We start from the raw sequence: 16,690 nt of genomic DNA on the forward strand, positions 1-16,690 counted from the left end.
TTACTCTACCTAGCAAGGATCTCATTCAGAAATTAAAACCTTTATAGACAAGCAAAAGCTAAAAGAATTCAGCACCACAAAACCAGCTTTACAACAAATGCTAAATGAACTTCTCTAGGCAGGAAACACAGGGGAAGGATAAGACCTACAAAAACAAACCCAAAACAATTAAGAAAATGGTAATAGGAACATACATATCGATAATTACCTTAAATGTAAATGGATTAAATGCTCCAACCAAAAGACAGAGACTGGCTGAATGGATACAAAAACAAGACCCGTATATATGTTGTCCACAAGAGACCCACTTCAGACCTAGGGACACATACAGACTGAAAGTGAGGGGATGGAAAAAGATATTCCATGCAAATGGAAATCAAAAGAAAACTGGAGTAGCAATTCTCATATCGACAAAATACTTTAAAATAAACACCATTACAAGAAACAAAGAAGGACACTACATAATGATCAAGGGATCAATCTAAGAAGAAGATATAACAATTGTAAATATTTATGCACCCAACATAGGAGCACCTCAATACATAAGGCAAATTCTAACAGCTGTAAAAGGGGAAATTGACAGTAACACAATAATAGTAGGGGACTTTAACACCCCACTTTGACCAATGACAGATCATCCAAAATGAAAATAAATAAGGAAACACAAGCTTTAAATGACACATTAAACAAGATGGACTTAATTGATATTTATAGGACATTCCATCCAAAAACAACAGAATACATTTTCTTCTCAAGTGCTCATGGAATATTCTCCAGGATAGATCATATCTTGGGTCACAAATCAAGCTTTCATAAATGTAAGAAAATTGAAATTGTATCAAGTATCATTTCCAACCACAATGCTATGAGACTAGATATCGATTACAGGAAAAAATCTGTAAAAAATACGAACACATGGAGGCTAAACAATACACTACTAAATAACTAAGAGATCACAGAAGGTATCAAAGAGGAAATCAAAAAATACCTAGGAACAAATGACAATGAAAACACGATGACCCAAAACCTACGGGATGCAGCAAAAGCAGTTCTAAGAGGGAAGTTTATAGCAATACAATCCTACCTCAAGAAACAACTCAAGAGGAGGATTAACCAAGATGGCGGAGTAGAAGGACGTGCTCTCACTCCCTCTTGCGAGAGCACCAGAATCACAACTGGCTGCTGGACAATCATCGACAGGAAGACATGGGACTTCACCAAGGAGGATACCCCACGTCCAAGGACAGAGGAGAAGCCACAGTGAGACGGTAGGAGGGGCGCAATCAGAGTAAAATCAAATCCCATAACTGCTGGGTGGGTGACTCACAGACTGGAGAGCACTTATACCACAGAAGTCCACCCACTGGAGTGAACGTTCTGAGCCCCACGTCAGGCTTCCCAACCTGGGGGTCTGGCAATGGGAGGAGGAATTCATAGAGAATCAGACTTTGAAGCCTAGTGGGAATTGATTGCAGGACTTCGACAGGACTGGGGGAAACAGAGACCCCACTCTTGGAGGGCGCACACAAAATAGTGTGTGCATCGGGACCCAGGGGAAGGAGCAGTGACCCTGGGGGAGATTGAACCAAACATACCTGCTGGTGTTGGGGGGTCTCCTGCAGAGGCGGGGGCTGGCTCTGTTTCACCGTGGGGACAAGGACACTGGCAGCGGAGGTTCTGGGAAGTACTCCTTGGTGTGAGCCCTCCCAGAGTCTGCCATTAGCCCCACCAAAGAGCCCGGGTAGGCTCCAGTGTTGGGTTGCCTCAGGCAAAACAACCAACAGGGAGGGAACCCAGCCACACCCATCAACAGTCAAGTGGATTAAAGTTTTACAGAGCTCTGACCGCCACAGTAACAGTCAGCTCTACCCACCTCCAGAGCCTCCCATCAAGCCTCTTAGATAGCCTCAACCACCAGAGGGCAGACAGCAGAAGCAAGAAGAACTACCATCCTGCAGCCTGTGGAACAGAAACCACATTTACAGAAAGATAGACAAGATGAAAAGGCAGAGGGCTATATACCAGATGAAGCAACAAGAAAAAACCCCCAGAAAAACAACTAAATGAAGTGGAGATAGGCAACCTTCCAGAAAAAGAATTCAGAATAATGATAGTGAAGATGATCCAGGATCTTGGAATAAGAATGGAGGCAAAGATTGAGAAGATGCAAGAAATGATTAACAAAGACCTAGAAGAATTAAAGAACAAACAAACAGAGATGACCAATACAATAACTGAAATGAAAACTACACTAGAAGGAATCAATAGTACAATAACTGAGGCAGAAGAACGGATAAGTAACCTGGAAGACAGAATGGTGGAATTCACTGCTGCGGAACAGACTAAAGAAAAAAGAATGAAAAGAAATGAAGACAGCCTAAGAGACCTCTGGGACAACATTAAACGCAACAACATTCCCATTATAGGGGTCCCAGAAGGAGAAGAGAGAGAGAAAGGACCAGAGAAAATATTTGAAGAGATTATAGTCGAAAACTTCCCTAACATGGGAAAGGAAATAGCCACCCAAGTCCAGGAAGCGCAGAGAGTCCCATACAGGATAAACCCAAGGAGAAGCACGCCGAGACACATAGTAATCAAAGTGGCAAAAATTAAAGACAAAGAAAAATTATTGAAAGCAGCAAGGGAAAAACGACAAATAACATACAAGGGAACTCCCATAAGGTTAACAGCTGATTTCTCAGCAGAAACTCTACAAGCCAGAAGGGAGTGGCATGATATACTTCAAGTGATGAAAGAGAAGAACCTACAACCAAGATTACTCTACCCGGCAAGGATCTCATTTAGATTTGATGGAGAAATCAAAAGCTTTACAGACAAGCAAAAGCTAAGAGAATTCAGCACCACCAAACCAGCTCTACAACAAATGTTAAAGGAACTTATCTAAGTGGGAAACACAAGAGAAGAAAAGGACCTACAAAAACAAACCCAAAACAATTAAGAAAATGGTCATAAGAACATACATATCGATAATTACCTTAAACGTGAATGGATTAAATGCTCCAACCAAAAGACACAGGCTTGCTGAATGGATACAAAAACAAGACCCATATATATGCTGTCTACAAGAGACCCACTTTAGACCTAGGGAAACATACAGACTGAAAGTGAGGGGATGGAAAAAGATATTCCACGCAAATGGAAATCAAAAGAAAGCTGGAGTAGCTATACTCATATCAGATAAAATAGACTTTAAAATAAAGAATGTTACAAGAGACAAGGAAGGACACTACATAATGATCAAAGGATCAATCCAAGAAGAAGATATAACAATTATAAATATATATGCACCCAACATAGGAGCACCTCAATACATAAGGCAACTGCTAACAGCTATAAAAGAGGAAATTGACAGTAACACAATAATAGTGGGGAACTTTAACACCTCACTTACACCGATGGACAGATCATCCAAAATGAAAATAAATAAGGAAACAGAAGCTTTAAATGACACAATAGACCAGATAGATTTCATTGATATTTATAGGACATTCCATCCAAAAACAGCAGATTACACGTTCTTCTCAAGTGCGCACGGAACATTCTCCAGGATAGATCACATCTTGGGTCACAAATCAAGCCTCAGTAAATTTAAGAAAATTGAAATCATATCAAGCATCTTTTCTGACCACAACGCTATGAGATCAGAAATGAATTACAGGGGAAAAAACGTAAAAAACACAAACACATGGAGGCTAAACAATACGTTACTAAATAACCAAGAGATCACTGAAGAAATCAAAGAGTAAATCAAAAAATACCTAGAGACAAATGACAATGAAAACACGACGACCCAAAACCTATGGGATGCAGCAAAAGCAGTTCTAAGAGGGAAGTTTATAGCTATACAAGCCTACCTCAAGAAACAAGAAAAATCTCAAGTAAACAATCTAACCTTACACCTAAAGGAACTAGAGAAAGAAGAACAAACAAAACCCAAAGTTAGCAGAAGGAAAGAAATCATAAAGATCAGAGCGGAAATAAATGAAATAGAAACACAGAGAACAATAGCAAAGATCAATAAAACTAAAAGCTGGTTCTTTGAGAAGATAAACAAAATTGATAAGCCATTAGCCAGACTCATCAAGAAAAAGAGGGAGAGGACTCAAATCAATAAAATCAGAAATGAAAAAGGAGAAGTTCCAACAGACACCGCAGAAATACAAAGCATCGTAAGAGACTACTACAAGCAACTCTATGCCAATAAAATGGACAACCTGGAAGAAATGGACAAATTCTTAGAAAGGTATAACCTTCCAAGACTGAACCAGGAAGAAGCAGAAAATATGAACAGACCAATCACAAGTAATGAAATTGAAACTGTGATTAAAAATCTTCCAACAAACAAAAGTCCAGGACCAGATGGCTTCACAGGTGAATTCTATCAAACATTTAGAGACGAGCTAACACCTATCCTTCTCAAACTCTTCCAAAAAATTGCAGAGGAAGGAACACTCCCAAACTCATTCTATGAGGCCACCATCACCCTGATACCAAAACCAGACAAAGACACTACAAAAAAAGAAAATTACAGACCAATATCACTGATGAATATAGATGCAAAAATCCTCAACAAAATACTAGCAAACAGAATCCAACAACACATTAAAAGGATCATACACCACGATCAAGTGGGATTTATCCCAGGGATGCAAGGATTCTTCAATATATGCAAATCAATCAATGTGATACACCATATTAACAAATTGAAGAATAAAAACCATATGATCATCTCAATAGATGCAGAAAAAGCTTTTGACAAAATTCAACACCATTTATAATAAAAACTCTCCAGAAAATGGGCATAGAGGGAACCTACCTCAACATAATAAAGGCCATATATGACAAACCAACAGCAAACATCATTCTCAATGGTGAAAAACTGAAAGCATTTCCTCTAAGATCAGGAACGAGACAAGGATGTAGAAAAAGAAAAACTATATGATCAACACCCATAACTATATGCAAAAGAAGAAGTAAAACTGTCACTGTTTGCAGATGACATGATACTATACATAGAGAATCCTAAAACTGCCACCAGAAAACTGCTAGAGCTAATTAATGAATATGGTAAAGTTGCAGGATACAAAATTAATGCACAGAAATCTCTTGCATTCCTATACACTAATGATGAAAAATCTGAAAGAGAAATTATGGAAACACTCCCATTTGCCATTGCAACAAAAAGAATAAAATACCTAGGAATAAACCTACCTAGGGAGACAAAAGACCTGTATGCAGAAAACTATAAGACACTGATGAAAGAAATTAAAGATGGTACCAACAGATGGAGAGATATACCATGTTCTTGGATTGGAAGAATCAACATTGTGAAAATGACTATACTACCCAAAGCAATCTACAGATTCAATGCAATCCCTATCAAATTACCAATGGCATTTTTTTTATGGAACTAGAACAAATCATCTTAAAATTTGTATGGAGACACAAAAGACCCCGAATAGCCAAAGCAGTCTTGAGGGAAAAAAATGGAGCTGGAGGAATCAGGCTCCCTGACTTCGGACTATACTACAAAGCTACAGTAATCAAGACAATATGGTACTGGCACAAAAACAGAAACATAGATCAATGGAACAAGATAGAAAGCCCAGAGATAAACCCACGCACCTATGGTCAACTAATCTATGACAAAGGAGGCAAAGATATACAAGGGAGAAAAGACAGTCTCTTCAATAAGTGGTGCTGGGAAAACTGGACAGCTACATGTAAAAGAATGAAATTAGAATACTCCCTAACACCATACACAAAAATAAACTCAAAATGGATTAGAGACCTAAATGTAAGACTGGACACTATAAAACTCTTAGAGGAAAACATAGGAAGAACACTCTTTGACATAAATCACAGCAAGATCTTTTTTGATCCACCTCCTAGAGTAATGGAAATAAAAACAAAAATAAACAAATGGGACCTAATGAAACTTCAAAGCTTTTGCACAGGAAAGGAAACCATAAACAAGACGAAAAGACAACCCTCAGAATGGGAGAAAATATTTGCAAACGAATCAACGGACAAAGGATTAATCTCCAAAATATATAAACCACTCATTCAGCTCAATATTAAAGAAACAAACACCCCAATCCAAAAATGGGCAGAAGACCTAAATAGACATTTCTCCAAAGAAGACATACAGACGGCCACGAAGCACATGAAAAGATGCTCAACATCACTAATTATTAGAGAAATGCAAATCAAAACTACAATGAGGTATCACCTCACACCAGTTAGAATGGGCATCATCAGAAAATCTACAAACAACAAATGCTGGAGAGGGTGTGGAGAAAAGGGAACCCTCTTGCACTGTTGGTGGGAATGTAAATTGATACAGCCACTATGGAGAACAATATGGAGGTTCCTTAAAAAACTAAAAATAGAATTACCATATGACCCAGCAATCCCACTACTGGGCATATACCCAGAGAAAACCGTAATTCAAAAAGACACATGCACCTGAATGTTCATTGCAGCACTATTTACAATAGCCAGGTCATGGAAGCAACCTAAATGCCCATCGACAGACGAATGGATAAAGAAGATGTGGTACATATATACAATGGAATATTACTCAGCCATAAAAAGGAAAGAAATTGAGTCATTTGTTGAGACGTGGATGGATCTAGAGACTGTCATACAGAGTGAAGTAAGTCAGAAAGAGAAAAACAAATATCGTATATTAACGCATGTATGTGGAACCTAGAAAAATGGTACAGATGAGCCGGTTTGCAGGGCAGAAGTTGAGACACAGATGTAGAGAACAGACATATGGACACCAAGGGGGGAAAACTGCGGTGGGGTGGGGATGGTGGTGTGCTGAATTGGGCGATTGGAATTGACATGTATACACTGATGTGTATAAAATTGATGACTAATAACCTGCAGTATAAACAAACAAACAAAACAACTAATACTAAACTTTCATTGGGTTATTTGTATGGAAATATGTTAATATAAATGTTTCAGACATTACATGAAATTTCTAAAAATCTTATATGTTCTGGTATAATGTTATAAGTCATAATCCTAGTTATTATTTTAAAATGTATATCTCAGAAATAACTAATTTTCTTGTCAACTGCATTATTATGAACTTTCATCAAATCTTTAACCGTGGTCATTTTTAAGTCTTTTGTCATTTACAGACCGTTCTGGGTGTACTCTGATGCTTTTGTAAATATGTTCCTATAAAAGGGTTTCATCTTCAGGAAATTCATGGAAAAGACTCTGACAAGTACAGGTTTCTGGTACCTGACTGTACTGCTGAACTGAATGAATAAGCATTTTCAGAACTCTAATGAAAAACTGATGAGCTCATAAAAGTGCTAACAAAAGATCAAGATGAAAAAAAAAATTAATTACATGGGACTGAGTGAACTGATGAGGATGAGTATAATTTTTGTGACTTTCTGTTTGAATTTAAAAAAAGAAAAAATCCCACAAGGACTCAGAGGCAAAGAATATACAAATCAATTTTCACTGCAAAGTAAAGGAGCTGTTACAGTGGAGGATTACTGGACTGAATGTCAATATTATGACATAGTATGAGTGTGTTTCATGTTTGGTAATTGCAATCATTGTTGCTTTTGTTGTGGTCATCCATGTACAATGCTTGGTGTCAGTCTATTTATCTCTTGTAAAAATAAAATACAGTGTGTGTGTGTGTGTGTGTGTGTGTGTGTGAAAAAATAAAAAAATAAAAAAAAAGAGATAAATCAGTCAATAAAATCAAAAAAAAAAAAAAAAAAGAAACAACTCAAATGAACAACCTAACCTTACACCTAAAACAAATAGAGAAAAAAGAACAAAAAAACCCCAAAGTTGGCAGAAGGAAAGAAATCATAAAGATCAGATCAGAAATAAATGAAAAAGAATTGAAGGGAATGATAGCAAAGATCAATAAAACTAAAAGCTGGTTCTTTGAGAAGATAAACAAAATTGATAAGCCATTAGGCAGACTCATCAAGAAAAAAAGGGAGAAGACTCAAATCAGTTGAATTAGAAATGAAAAAGGAAAAGTAACAACTGACACTGCAGAAATACAAAGGATCATGAGAGATTACTACAAGCAACTATATGCCAATAAAATGAACAACCTGGAAGAAATGGACATTTTCTTAGAAAAGCACAACCTACTGAGACCGAAGCAGGAAGAAATAGAAAATATAAACAGATCAATCACAAGCACTGAAGATGAAATTGTGATTAAAAATCTTCCAACAAACAAAAGCCCAAGACCAGATGGATTCACAGGCAAATTCTATCAAACATTTAGAGAAGATCTAACACCTATCCTCCTCAAACTCTTCCAAAATATAGTAGAGGGAGGAACACACCCAAACTCATTCTACAAGGCCACCATCACCCTGATACCAAAACCAGACAAAGATGTCACAAAGAAAACTACAGGCCAATATCACTGATGAACATAGATGCAAAAATCCTCAACAAAGGGACTTCCCTGGTGGCACAACGGTTGAGAATCCACCTGCCAATGCAGGGGACACGGGTTCGAGCCCTGGTCCAGGAAGATCCCACATGCCGCGGAGCAACTAAGCCCGTGCACCACAACTACTGAGCCTGTGCTCTAGAGCCCACGTGCCACAGCTACTGAAGCCCGTGCACTTAGAGCTCATGCTCTGCAACAAGAGAAGCCACTGCAATCAGAAGCCCACGCACCGCAACGAAGAGTAGCTCCCGCTCGCCGCAACTAGAGAAAGCCCACGTGCAGCAACGAAGACCCAATGCAGCCAAGAATAAATAAATAAATAAAATATACAAAAAAAAAATCCTCATCAAAATACTAGCAAACAGAATCCAACAGCACATTAAAAGGATCATATACCATGATCAAGTGGGGTTTATCCCACGAATGCAAGGGTTCTTCAATATACGCAAATCAATCAATGTGATAAACCATTGAAAATGGTTTAACTATATGATCAACACCCATTTATGATAAAAACCCTCCAGAAAGTATGCATAGAGGGAACTTACCTCAACATAATAAAGGCCATATATGACAAACCCACAGCCAACAGTGTTCTCAATGGTGAAAAACTGAAACCATTTCCACTAAGAGCAGGAACAAGACAAGGTTGCCCACTCTCACCATTACTATTCAACATTGTTTTGGAAGTTTTAGCCACAGCAATCAGAGAAGAAAAATAAATAAAAGGAATCCAATTTGGAAAGGAAGAAGTAAACTGTCACTGTTTGCAGATGACATGATATTATACATAGAGAATCTTAAAGATGCTACCAGAAAACTACTAGAGCTAATCAATGAATTTGGTAAAGTAGCAGGATACAAAATTAATGCACAGAAATGTCTTGCATTCCTATGCACTAATGATGAAAAATCTGAAAGAGAAATTGAGGAAACACTCCCATTTACCACTGCAACAAAAAGAATAAAATCCCTAGAAATAAACCTACCTAAGGAGACAAAAGACCTGTATGCAGAAAACTATAAGACAGTGATGAAAGAAAGTAAAGATGATACAAACAGATGGAGAGATATACCATGTTCTTGGATTGGAAGAATCAACATTGTGAAAATGACTATACTACACAAAGCAATCTACAGTTTCAATGCAATCCCTATCAAACTACCACTGGCATTTTCCACAGAACTAGAACAAAAAATTTCACAATTTGTATGGAAACACAAAAGACCCCGAATAGCCAAAGCAATCTTGAGAAAGAAAAACAGAGCTGGCGGAATCAGGTTCCCTGACCTCAGACTATGTTACAAAGCTACAGTAATCAAGACAGTATGGTACTGGCACAAAAACAGAAATATAGGTCAATGGAACAGGATAGAAAGCCCAGAGATAAACCCACGCACCTATGGTCAATTAATCTATGACAAAGGAGGCAAGGATATACAATGGGGAAAGGACAGTCTCTTCAATAAGTGGTGCTGGGAAAACTGGACAGCTACATGTAAAAGAATGAAATTAGAACACTCCTTAACACCATACACAAAAATAAACTCAAAATGGATTAGAGACCTAAATGTAAGACCGGACACTATAAAACTCTTAGAGGAAAACATAGGAAGAACACTCTTTGACATAAATCACAGCAAGATCTTTTTTGATCCACCTCTTAGAGTAATGGAAATAAAAACAAAAATAAACAAATGGGACCTAATGAAACTTAAAAGCTTTTGCACAGCAAAGGAAACCATAAACTAGACGAAAAGACAACCCTCAGAATGGGAGAAGATATTTGCAAATGAATCAAGGACAAAGGATTAATCTCCAACATATATAAATAGCTCATGCAGCTCAATATTAAAGAAACAAACAACCCAATCCAAAAATGGGCAGAAGACCTAAATAGACATTTCTCCAAAGAAGATATACAGATTGCCAACAAACACATGAAAGGATGTTCAACATCACTAATCATTAGAGAAATGCAAATCAAAACCACAGTGAGGTATCACCACACACCGGTCAGAATGGCCATCATCAAAAAGTCTAGAAACAATAAATGCTGGAGAGGGTGTGGAGAAAAGGGAACCCTCTTGCACGGTTGGTGGGAATGTAAATTGATACAGCCACATGGAGAACAGTATGGAGGTTCCTTAAAAAACTAAAAATAGAACTACCATATGACCCAGCAATCCCACTACTGGGCATATACCCTGAGAAAACCATAATTCAAGAAGAGTCATGTATCACAATGTTCATTGCAGCTCTATTTACAATAGCTAGGACATGGAAGCAACCTAAGTATCCATCGACAGATGAATGGATAAAGAAGATGTGGCACATATATACAATGGAATATTGCTCAGCCATAAAAAGAAACGAAATTGATTTATTTGTAGTGAGATGGATGGACCTAGAGTCTGTCATACAGAGTGAAGTACGTGAGACAGAGAAAAACAAATACTGTATGCTAACATATATATATATGGAACCTTAAAAAAAAAAAAGGGTCTGAAGAACCTAGGGGCAGGACAGGAATAAAGATGCAGACGTAGAGAGTCGACTTGAGGACACGGGGAGGGGGAAGGGTAAGCTGCAACGAAGTGAGAGAGTGGCATGGACATATATACAGTACCATATACAAAATGCATAGCTAGTGGGAAGCAGCCGTATAGTACAGGGAGATCAGCTCTGTGCTTTGTGACCACATAGAGCGGTGGGATAGGGAGGGTGGGAGGGAGACAGAAGAAGAAGGGGATATGGGGATATATGTATATGTATAGCTGGTTCACTTTGTGATACAGCAGAAACTAATACACCATTGTAAAGCAATTATACTCCAATAAAGATGTTAAAAAAAATTTAACCAAAAAAAAAAGAGAGACCAAGCAGTAATGTTAAATGTTTTGGATAGGTCAAGTAAAATAAAGAATGAAAACACTGGATTGGCAACATGTTATTGATGGAGATCATTGTTGGTCTTAGCAAGAAAATTTTTAGTAGCAATAGACTGAAGAGTGAAAAAGAAAAAAAAAAGACCAACCAAACTGTCCAGTCATTTGAAAGCACTGATAAGATATGTAAACCTCTAGCCGTGCTAATTGAGAAGAAAAAGGAATGAGGGGGGGAAAAAAATCTCTCAAGAGAATGAAAGGTATGACTAGTTACAACTTGCCAGGGCTAGAGAGAGGAGGGATGGGCAGGCACCGGCTGAGACTGCCCTCAGAAGAAAGGTGATTTTATACAGGGCAGAGATGCAGAGAGGAAGATCTTGGATCAGAGGTGAGTGGGGGGAGGAGGCATTCTGGTTCCTTAGACTCTTCTTCGACTTTTTAAGGAATGATGCTTAACCTTGAGTTTGTGGCATTCAGGAAACACACAGCTGTCTTAAGGATATATATTTTTTCACTCTGCACTATCATTCTACTTCAAAAAGTTTTCCCGCATCTTCTCATGATCTATCACTGAAGATGTTTCACCCATCACAGCAAGGTCCTCTGACCATGAAACAGAGCTCGTTACTTTATTCAGTCTGTTCCGTTATAAGGCATTTATGTTTAGGGGTTTTTTTTGTTTGTCTGTTTCAATAAAGACCACAGATTGTAATCATATCCCAGAAATTTGGCTTTTTAGAAAACTTCTGAGGACTCTCATCAAGGCTGCTTTGGTACCTGGGTGTGGAGTCAATTATTGGTAAGCTCTCCAGGGGGTAAATGGAAGGGGCAAATGTATGTCACTTGATTAGCATTGAGAACCAGGTAAATGTTTGTCTCATCCTTGGTTAAAAGAGAAAATGCTACTGCAGCTGACGGGATTCTGTGGCCAGTACTCCATCAATCTGATCTACTCAATTTTTTAGGGAGGAGCCAGGCCTGATGAGAAATCCAAGAAGGGTCAAGTGAAGGCAGCCTCCAGGGATATGGAAAGTTCTTAGCTTTAAAAACTCCTGACTGAGGGGAGGGACGGGGTGATAATTAATAGCACGCTAGTCTCCAGGCTTGGCAAATAAGCACTCTTCATTTAAGACTGCCTGGACACCTGGGAAACAGTTCTTGGGCTATATATGACTATTGTAAAGTCAACATAGTCATGCAATTGGTGTGGTGACCCACTAGCCTGAGGCCTTGAGAGATGCAATATTAGGGAAGTGAGAGACTGAGGAAGGAGAAGATGCACAATGTGACATGTTCAATCTCACGAAGTTTCATTCAACAATTATTAAATATTAGAAACTGAACATAAAAAATAAAAGAAAAACTCTTTCCTCTGTTTTCTCATCCATTCATTCAACTGTTTGTTATAATGAGTACACATATCTTCTTTTAATGGACTTGTGCACCACAGCTATGGGTGCACACACTTGGTATAAAGTATAAGGCCATGAACAAGACACATACGATTGAATACAATAAAGTCACAGGTAGAGTATTGGAATTGTCAATTTAAGTCCCTCAGAGGTCAGCATGGATGAGAGTCCATAAAAGCTCTGACGGTACCTAATTTAGTTTCTGCATGGGATGGGGCAGGAGGCAGAGAAGAATTCCTGAAGGACGTAACTCATGATATATGAACGATGAACAGAAGTTAGTAAGGCACAGTACTGAGGAGGATGGAAGGTGGAGCAGGAAAACTTTGTCAGATGTCAGTTCCTTAATCCTGTGGTTCACTGAGTTGAGAATACCATCAGGCTCTCCTAACACCATAGCTGGGAACAAGTCTTACAGGATTGCATCCTTTTACATCATTTTATATATTAACAGGAAAGCAGTCTCATCTGTGATGCTGGGGCCACCCTACAACCATACAATGGAACCCCCTGCCACCTCGTCCTGGTGGGTATTCCAGGTTTGCAATCTTCACATCTTTGGCTGGTTATCTCACTGGGCATCATGTAAACCATAGCCCTGTTAGGAAACACCCTCATAGTGACTGTAATTTGGATGGATTCCACTCTACAAGAGCCCACGTACTGCTCCCTGTATATTCTGGCTGCTGTGGACATTGTTATGGCCTCCTTGGTAGTGCCCAAGATGGTGAGCATTATCTCCTTAGGAGACAGCTTCATCAGCTTTAATGCTTGTTTCACTCAGATGTATTTTGTCCATGCAGCCACAGCTGTGGAGACAGGGCTGCTACTGGCCATGGTTTTTGACTGCTGTGTGGCCATCTGTAAGCCCCTACACTACAAGAGAATTCTCACACCTCAAGTGATACTGGGAACGAGTGTGATCATCACTATCAGAGCTATCATATTCATGACTCCACTGAGTTGGATGGTGAGTCATCTGCCTTTCTGTGGCTCCAATGTGGTTCTCCATTCCTACTGTGGGCACATAGCTGTGGCCAAGTTGGCATATGCCGACCCTATGCCCAGTAGTCTCTACAGCTTGATCGGTTCCTCCATTACTGTGGGTTCTGATGTGGCCTTTATTGCTGCCTCCTATAACTTGATTCTTCAGGCAGTATTTGGTCTCTCCTCAAAGAATGCTCAGTTGAAAGCATTAAGCACATGTGGCTCCCACATGGGGGTTATGGCTCTGTACTATCTACCTGGGATGGCATCCATCTATGTGGCCTGGCTAGGGAAGGACATAGTGCCTTTGCACATCCAGGTGCTGTTAGCTGACTTGTACATGATCATCCCACCAACCTTAAACCCCATCATCTATGGCCTGAGAACCAAACAAATAAGGGAGCAAACATGCAGCTTGCTGATGCACTGCCTCTTTAACCACTCCAACCTGGGTTCATGAACACAAAGTCTGTTCAGACCTTGAGCGTTCCAGCCAAGTTCAAAGATGCCTCAGAGGTCTGTGGAGCTGGTTTGGTTCACCTGGTACCACAGAAGTTCTAAGATGAAGCTGTAAAGTGTAACTTCGCCTAACTTTTCAATTTTTAGCAAGGATATAAATGAAATAATTTTCTGGCAATGCGTTTTATGGTTTCAATTAACTAGTATCTGAATCAGAGGTAAGTCTGGGAAGAGAATATAGATTTGGGATTTTTCTTTCCTTAGATTCTGACCTACATTTCCAACTTAGTATCCTACCAGTCCCTCTGCAGAAGAAACCAACTGTTAGGTACCCCCATACCTGACTGATTTTCTCACAACTGTTCATCTCCTTATGTTATTATATGGAAGCAACTGTTAATATATATGACCCTGACCTCTGGCCCATTGATGAATCCACTCAACTTGGGTCATGTGCTCACACCTGGACCAGAGTCTGTCTCCAGTCAAAATGGATCCCAGTTTATCTAAGGGGATACAAACTTGGGGTCACTGATGGTGGCCATTTCCAGCACACGAACTTGGAAAGAGAAATCTGTTCCACAGCAAGAGAAACAGATGAGCAAAATGGGATGAAGAAACTGAGTCTCTGGTTCTCTGGTTCCAATTCATTTTGAATACCTAGGTACATCCCTGTTATTAAGTTCTATAAGATATACCTCTATAGCCTTTTAATATTCCCACTATTGTTAAGCTAGTTGTAATCAGTATACTAATCACCAGCTTTTTGTTTTTAAGCAACAGAAGCTAAAGCAACGTGAGTTTGGTTTTGACATCTATCTCTTTGCTTCTTAGTCCTGCTTGTGTAACTTAACTGTAAGATACAAAATAGAGGGATCAAATATAACACAGGCCTTTCTTCTTTTGGACATCTCTAAGGAGGTATGCTCTGGGATAAAGAGGTTAATAGAGAACAATAATAATAATGAAGTTGAAATATCACCACTCTTTCCAGGTCATCAGATAATTCATTGGTTTTTGTTTTTATTTTTCCCCTTTCGGAAAGTCTTAAACTGAACAATCAGTATATGTTAAAAGAAAGAGATTTCATATGTAAGAGGTACATATATTTGACCCTGGTATATCTGAAAATCTTAAGATAATTTCCCAGTAAGTGTTGATGGCAAGTTATTGTATTTGAGTCTTAATATCTCCTTTCTACTGATGAGGAAACAACACTAATTCATAGAGGGTACTGAAGATAAAATAATGAATGGAAAGCACATAAAACAATACCCGAATTACTGTATATACTTTAAAAATATACCCAATAAATTTCTAATTCCATAATTTTAAAGGGTAGCCCTAGGCACTATTGAAACTGTATTCCTGCGTAGATCAGCATTCATGTAGTAACTGTTCCAGAGGGATCTCATGCTTAACAACTTAGCATCCATACTCTTTGCTAATATTGACATTTACCTACCTAGAATGTATTCTATTTCTGAATATCAGAGAAGTAGGAGTCAACCTCTCAAAATCAGATAACGATGCACTGAGTTCCCAAAGAGTAGAAAAAAGAAACTCTCCTTCCCTTGCAACCCCATAACATAAAACCATATCAAGATCATGAGGTGGTTAAGCATATTTGATAAGATTTCCATTTAGTCACACTATTCTTTCTCTACAAGCAACCCAATGATTTGGCTATGCCCACTTAATCAACGAGTTATTAGACGCATTAAAGCATCTGATGGAAAGTGACAAAGGGATAGTCCAGCCTGCATTCAAAACAGAAATTTCTTTTCAGCATTTCAATCAGAAGCCTGCCCTGCCAGCTTTGTGTTTCATTCACACCGGTACTCACTGAAACTAGCTGAGACCCACCGTTGGTACTCAAATATTGAACTTCATACTTCCTAAAACGGACTGGTTCTCTGCCATGGCTGCCCCAAACAGAAAAACCTGTGCTTCTCCCAATATATTCAGATACGACCCCCGCCCTAGCATGTGAAGCAACGTGTGCTCATTTAACTAGAGCCTGGGAGCAACAGTAGACTATCAGTGTTCAGATTCTTAAGAGATTACAGCCAATCCTGCTTGGAAAAAAAGAGAGATTCGATTTCCTGTGGGGAGTTGCTACCCCAAGGTTTGCCCGCTGTCTCCACCTTTCGCAGGACCCAAGCATTTTACCTTTTGAATAGCCTTCCCCCTCAAGGCTCAGGCATTGCACCCCTTGGTTTCTCTGCCAGCAAGACAAGGATGGGCAAAGTTCACCCCTGCCTTGTAGTGAATTATCACACCAAGTTGGAGGTACAACCCTAGGCATTCCAGGGAGCGGTGCAGGCACTCTGCCCTCCACATGGCTACCTGCCTTGTCCCCTTCAGGACCACTTTTGTAATTAGCCATCAAATCAGTTTTTGAACAGGACTGTAATTAAATAACATCCAGTCTTTCATGCCCCTATGAGGCAAGAAGATC

The 16,690-nt window shown here is 39.1% G+C and overlaps 1 protein-coding gene across 1 annotated transcript; it reads left to right on the forward strand.

The window, feature by feature from the left end:
- The first annotated feature begins 13,192 nt into the window (after positions 1 to 13,192).
- On the forward strand, positions 13,193 to 14,230 carry LOC133099323 (olfactory receptor 52I2-like). Its single transcript, XM_061202915.1, is given in 2 exon segments — positions 13,193 to 13,299; positions 13,302 to 14,230. Coding segments are annotated over 2 exon segments (972 nt in total). The 5' UTR covers positions 13,193 to 13,256.
- Positions 14,231 to 16,690: the final 2,460 nt, after the last annotated feature.

The sequence above is a fragment of the Eubalaena glacialis genome, chromosome 10, assembly GCF_028564815.1.
Source record: "Eubalaena glacialis isolate mEubGla1 chromosome 10, mEubGla1.1.hap2.+ XY, whole genome shotgun sequence".
Lineage (NCBI taxonomy): Eukaryota > Metazoa > Chordata > Mammalia > Artiodactyla > Balaenidae > Eubalaena > Eubalaena glacialis.